This window comes from Nicotiana attenuata, chromosome 4 (genome assembly GCF_001879085.1).
Source record: "Nicotiana attenuata strain UT chromosome 4, NIATTr2, whole genome shotgun sequence".
Lineage (NCBI taxonomy): Eukaryota > Viridiplantae > Streptophyta > Magnoliopsida > Solanales > Solanaceae > Nicotiana > Nicotiana attenuata.
In genome coordinates, this window is record NC_031992.1 from 12,036,370 (window position 1) to 12,042,950 (window position 6,581).

Genomic DNA, 6,581 nt, shown 5'->3' on the forward strand with positions numbered 1-6,581 from the left:
TCTGCTTCTCCTCTTGTGTCACCTGCTTGCAATGAAAGAAAATTGAAGAGTAGAAGTTCACCATTGAAGACCATTCAAAGCTTTGCTTTTGAAAATGAGTTTTTTGAATTTGTTAGTTGTTTGGATTGGGTATTGTTCCAATTGATTGAAAATATCAAAAGGAGTTCAAAATTTAAATTTGAAGTTATTTGGAGTAGATTTGAGCAAGATTTGAGTTAAATTTCAGAAAAGACGCAAGGAAGAAGACGAAGTCAGTTTTTTGTATAATTATGTATAATCTTGTATAATGTTGTATATGAGTGTAGAAACACACCTTATACACTTTTATACACATTTATACAAGCGTCTGTAGACGAACTTCTTCCACGATTTTCAGTTGCAATTCTTGCTCAAAACCAGTCCAAATCTCCATTAAATGACTTCAAAGTTTATATACAACCTCCTTATACTATTTCTAACAAGTCTAAATAACACCCAATCCAAATTTCTCACAAAATCAAATTCGGAATTTAAATCCACATATTTAAGCTTGTTAAAAATCTAATTTTCACCACCCAAATGAATTTGGTTTATTGAATTAATATTTGAGTCACAATTACTGATTCGAAAATTAATTTAAAAGCTTGCGGAATCTTTTTTAAAAATTAAAAAGTGATTTTGAGAACCTATTGGAGTTGGATGTTGAATCTTAGCCTAATATTTATGGGCTAGTTGGTTGTAAATTGAAATATGAGCTATAAAATTGAAAAGTATGGAGCCTAGTTGTTCTAATGTGAAATTTTCCCTTTATAATGACACATGAAATAGTCGAAAAAACATTAATTCATGCATTTGCTGCTTTTTTTTTTTCAAGAGTCAATTTATACAACTCTTAATTTAAAAATCTAAATCATTTCGAGTAGAAACTATTTCAACTTTTAATTATTTCTCCTTTTGTTTCCGAACCCTAATTCATCCATCAGAATAAGCGTGTGTTGTTGGTTTTTTTTTAAAAAAAATAAAATATAAATACTTGAACACCAAAAAGAGTAAGAATAAATTTTGAAAAATTAGCTTTTAAAAAATAATATGGTAAGAACTAAGAAGTTGTGTTTTCACACTTATTTTGCTGAGAAAGCCAATTGCATATTTATATATCAATATAGGATAATTGCGATACTTTGGTCCTCAATTAAATGATTTTGGTTCAAATTAAACTCTGAAATAAAGTACCTCTTAGAAGGTAAGCGCTTTACTTTTTAGATAGATTATTATACGATGTGTATCAAAATTAGTCCGATCAACGAGTTATAATACTAAATACTTTATTGAAAAAGAAAGAAAATGAAGTAACTTTAAAAAGAAATGGGCAATGGCACCTTATTTGAAAAGTTATGCAAAGACAGAGTAATCAAGTGCACATATCAGGTTGGCATGCAACAACATTACTTACGTTACATTTTGCCTAAGCAAAAGAAGGAAAAGAGAACTAGCAATAAAAATATTGTTGTAGTTTCCATATATAATGTTAATTACATTGTGTTCTGGTAAAGGTGGTTATATATTATGTAAGTAATGGTGACCACATCCATGTGGAGGAAAGTGTACAAGTTAGTTGGAGTTGGGTAATAACAGCTCAAGATAATATAACCAAAAAAAAAAAAAAAAAAAAAATGAAAGAGTCTTGTGTAGTCTGGACCATTGTTCATGTGATATGTAAGGAGTTCGGTTGGATTTTGGGTCGCTTTGGGAATAGACTCGCCTTTGATAGAGAGCGCTTATGATAGAGAGCGCTTATGTTAAATCTCTGAATTGAAACCAATGTCAAATGAGTATTGCGACTGTAAGCTGAGAGGAGAGCAAACTTATTAGAGAAAACGAAAAAAGGATTTCATACAGCTTAAAGAGCAAGCTACTCGATTACAGGATCATCTGTATATATGTTATTCCCTCCGGTCCAAAATAAGTAATTTTTTGGCCTATTTTTTGTGGTCCAAAATAAGTGATTTTTTCAGATTTCAAGAATGAATTAATTATTTTTTTCCTACATTGCCCCTGAAGTAAATAATGTTGAAGTATGTGTTAGGAGTTTTTATGTGAAGAGATAGTAAAGGTTAATATGGTCAATTTCATTGCTAATTAATGTTAAAAGGTGAATTTCTTAATATGTGTGAAAATAACCAAAAAATCATTTATTTTGGACCGGAGGGAGTACTTTCTAACTTCTAACTAATATAGAGTACACATTAATAACAAACTAGCTCTAGTTACAACTTAACTAGATTACTAGAAAGGTTAACTTAATAAGTAACAAACTAGCTCTAGTTACAACTTAACTAGATTACTAGAAAGGTTAACTTAATACAAGGGAGGTAAGTTCGTGTTGAGTAATATAATATTAGGTATGAGACCTCCCGATACTAATTCGAATTAATTAGACCTCAAAATAGATTTCGAACGTCAAATGAAAAAGAAATTAGCTAATTACTAAAGAAAATGAGTTGACACAAGCTTTGAGATTTGGCTAAGACAATAAAATCAGTAAAGTGATGAAATTCTTATCCAATGCTTCTTTTATGAATGGTTTACCTTGTTGGTGGTTGGAACATTTCCCTTATTTTTTTTTTTTTTTTAGCTTTTCTAATAGAATCACAAAGATTTTCTTATGAAAGAAATATCTTTAATAATCATTCATCCAATCGTTTAAACTAAAAATAACATGCAAATATATAATTATAATTTATGCTATGTATAATTAGTGTTTATCTATATATACGGTCTAGGAAAGTATAATGAATCACATAAAGATTTATTTTTTTTACCCGAAATTCGGTATCTGCTTTGGCCTGATTGTTCGAATTTCGCATCGTGTATGTCCCATTAAAGGGAGAAATACTCTCTATCAGATTTTTTTTTAATTCTTAAAGCTCGAACCCAAAACCTATAATTAAGAGTGAAACAACTTATCAATATTCAATACCACCGCAATCTTTGATGGCGTAAAATTACATATTTTTCCTTAAACATCACTGTTAGGGCTCGTTTGATACGAGAGATAAAGGATAATTAATTTCTAAATTAAATTTGCGATGACTTTCACATTTAGTTGTGATAAATTGCGGTATAACTAATCCAGAAATTAGTTATCCTGGGATTATAGTATTATTTTTATCCCTATAGAAAGGTGGGATAAAAATCGGGAAACTAATTACGAAATAATTAATCCTAAGAACCAAACGGCCCCTTAGTATTCTAACTATTTATACTTTTCACCCTCTTTTGTGGGTCACACAAGAAAAAATTTAAAAAAATATAGAAATGTGCTGTCATAATAACTTTAAACAATAAAGCCAGTCCCTTTTTTATTTGTACATAACCACAACCCTGCAACAGTAGAGAGAAAAAACGGTCCATTACCATTCCAATCATAACCAAAGCAAAAAGAAAAAGATAGTGGAGACCCAAAACAGAGAAAAAGAAAGAATTGAAGAAACCAGAAGAGTAAAATTTTGTTAAAGAAAAAAAAAATGCAGAATCAACAACAACAACAGCTACAAACACTGATGCAATCAACAAGTCAAATTTCAGGGAATTTGAGTTTTAATGGGACATTAACAAAGGAAGATGAAGAAATGTCTAAATCTGCACTTTCAACTTTCAAAGCTAAAGAAGAAGAAATTGAGAAAAAGAAACTTGAAGTTAGAGAGAAAGTTCAAGCTCAGTTAGGTCGTATTGAAGAAGAAACTCGCCGTTTGGCCATTATTCGCGAGGTTTGTTTTTTCCTCTTTTTATTTATTTATTTATTTATTTATTTTTGGCTACGCATTTAATTTTCTGATTATTAATTTTTTTTTCTTTTGTAGTATAAGGTTTTGATTTTTAGCCGAAAAACTTGAAATAACTTGAGATTTGTTTTTGAATTTTAGGAATTTTTGATATATTAAGGTGAAAATTAGAATATTAGGGCACAAAGGTATTGCTAGTTTAATTGAAAAATTTGTTGTGTTAATCTGTGAGGAAAAATGAGAAATTTAACTTAGCTTAAAGTTAGAATAAAACAGAAGGATTAATTATTTGGAACACAGATTTGTTGAATTTTGGGTTAAAAAAATCAATTTTAACATACATTTCTGTTCCCTTTTTTTCTCCCATTCCTTTTCTGGGATTTTCCTCTTTTTTTGAGCATTTATAGGGAAGAAGGAGATCCAAAAGAACTCTGATCTGTGTAATTTCTCCTTTTTAAATTATTGTTTTCAGCATATTTTTGTGTTTTTAACCTATAAAATACTAGTAGTACATAATTTGATAAATCTAGAAGGTTAAAATTGGTATAAAATTTGTATTAAATTTTGGAAAATTTCAACTGTTGGAAATGGCAGCTCTGATGAGTAATTAATAGGTGTGAGTTCGATTTCCATAATCCTTTTCCCTTGCCATTTCCAATAAGAAATCTATATTTTTAGACACTACAAAAAATAATAGCCTAACAAATGTATATTTTCTTGTATATATGTGTATATATGCATATAATATATATATATATATATATATTCTATATACTTTTTGGGTAGCGATTTCAATTAATTTCGGCCGATTGACCAATTTTGTATTTTGTCCTTTTCCAATCTCCCTATATAATCGAAAATAATTTTAATAGATTGAAAAAAGGGAAAAAATTAAGTTTTGTTCAAAGTTTCTATAATACATGTATATATATAACATTAAATTATAATTTAATTATCAGGAATTAGAAGCATTAGCAGATCCAATGAAGAAAGAAGTTTCAACGGTCAGAAAAAGGATTGATGCAGTCAACAAAGAGTTAAAACCTCTTGGACAAACTTGCCAGAAGAAGGTACAATATATATTTCCCACTTATTACTTTCTTGAATTTACACTCGCAATGTATTTTTGTCCTTTAATCTTTTTCCTTTTTGTGTTTCAAACTGTTCATTTTTTTATTAAACTGTTTAACTGTTCATTCTTTTGGGCATGGGGTCAGGTTGGCTGGGATTTTTGTAAATAATATATATCGTTATAAGGAAATCAATCACAGAAACCGAAAAACTGAACCACACCGAAATCGAATCAAACCGACAAGAAAAAACCCGGACAATTTTTTGGTTTGATTTGGTTTTGGTTTTGAATTTGAAAAACAACCAAATGTGGCTTGGTTTTGGTTTGAAGCAAAAAATAATCAAATGTTGAACCAAACCAACTATAAATACCTATTTAACTTATTATTACACACACACATATATATATATATATGTTTAAAAAAAATATATGATACATATTAATCATTAGACTCTTGGTTTGTAGGTGTTCTTTGCCTTTACGTTTTAGTTTGATTGGTAGCTCTTAAGTCCAACAATCTATATTTCATGTTAAAAATAACTTGTCTTTAATTGAGTCATTAAATTTTATATTACTACTGTTTAATTCAATTATTATCAAAATATCTCGGTAAATGACATATTTACTCAAAAATTAATTAGTTTGATATGTTGGAATATAATATTCGGAAAATGTATTTGGTAGTGTTGTGTCTTATATTCAAGAAATAAATCCAACAAAATCGAATTGATAAAAAACCGACTTAATTGGTCTGGTTATGATATTTAACTGCTGATGGGATTTAATACTTACTGATATATTATCTTGATGAATTATTTGACAATGGCCATTTCATTACGTGACTTCAGGAAAGAGAATACAAAGAAGCACTTGAGGCCTTCAATGAAAAACATAAGGAAAAAGTACAGCTTATATCAAGATTGATGGAGGTAAATATATATTTACTGCATTTATTGATTTTCCTGTTCCAAATAATTTTCTCTATGTGTATTTAAAACTCTTTTCTATGTGTCTAATCTGTGTATGTGTCTTTTTATTTTACGTATAGCTGGTGGGTGAAAGCGAGAAAATGAGGATGAAGAAGTTGGAAGAGCTGAGCAAGAGTATAGAAACAATTCAATGAAAAATTACCTCAAAAAAAGCTCAGTGACTAATTAGGTTTGTGTGATATAATTAAGATAATCGAAATTTCTATTTATATATTGGCTGTTTTTTGTGTTGGTTGGATGTATTCAATTTTTCTTGTTTTTCTTGTTTTTTCCTGTTTATTTTTAGCCTTTGAAGGATGATTGATCATCAGTTTCTAATTTTAGGTTTTGTAAACAAGTTTGTAACTAAAACAGGTCTCAAGCTGTGGATTCTTTTCTATTCTCTTTTTCACATGTGTCTTTTGAAATGTCTCTTGTTTTTAGTTGGTGAAATTGTATCCTGTGAAGAAAAGTTAACTTCCTTACCAAATCCCTTATAATTGTTAAATTTGTTTTGAAAACGCGTTCTCTTGAGTCTAGAGTCTATCGAAAACTATCTCTCTATACCTTACACAAGGTACAGATAAGTCTGCGCATATCCCATCCTTCTTAGATCCCATTTATAAGATCATACTAAGTTTGTTGTTACTATTTTATTGATAGACCTTCGTTCCATTTTCAATTTATTATCAAGTAGTTTGACTCGATACATAGTTAAAAGAAGAAACGATGACTTTTGAAGTTTGTGGTGTTTAATTGGTTGGCAAGTGTGTGTAT

The 6,581-nt window shown here is 29.2% G+C and overlaps 1 protein-coding gene across 1 annotated transcript; it reads left to right on the forward strand.

Moving 5' to 3' along the window:
* On the forward strand, positions 3,329 to 6,224 carry LOC109225009 (probable DNA double-strand break repair Rad50 ATPase). The gene is made up of 4 exons (XM_019389601.1): positions 3,329 to 3,749; positions 4,724 to 4,834; positions 5,685 to 5,765; positions 5,885 to 6,224. The coding sequence occupies exons 1-4, from the start codon at positions 3,507 to 3,509 to the stop codon at positions 5,957 to 5,959; spliced, it is 510 nt and encodes a 169-aa protein (XP_019245146.1). The 5' UTR covers positions 3,329 to 3,506; the 3' UTR covers positions 5,960 to 6,224.

Excerpts from the sequence above, each read along its gene's own strand:
- LOC109225009 (XM_019389601.1), top strand. The coding sequence starts at position 3,507 with ATGCAGAATCAACAACAACAACAGCTACAAACACTGATGCAATCAACA. Across the intron at positions 4,835-5,684 it reads GACAAACTTGCCAGAAGAAG|GAAAGAGAATACAAAGAAGC; the intron begins GTACAATATATA and ends ACGTGACTTCAG. Across the intron at positions 5,766-5,884 it reads TTATATCAAGATTGATGGAG|CTGGTGGGTGAAAGCGAGAA; the intron begins GTAAATATATAT and ends TTTTACGTATAG.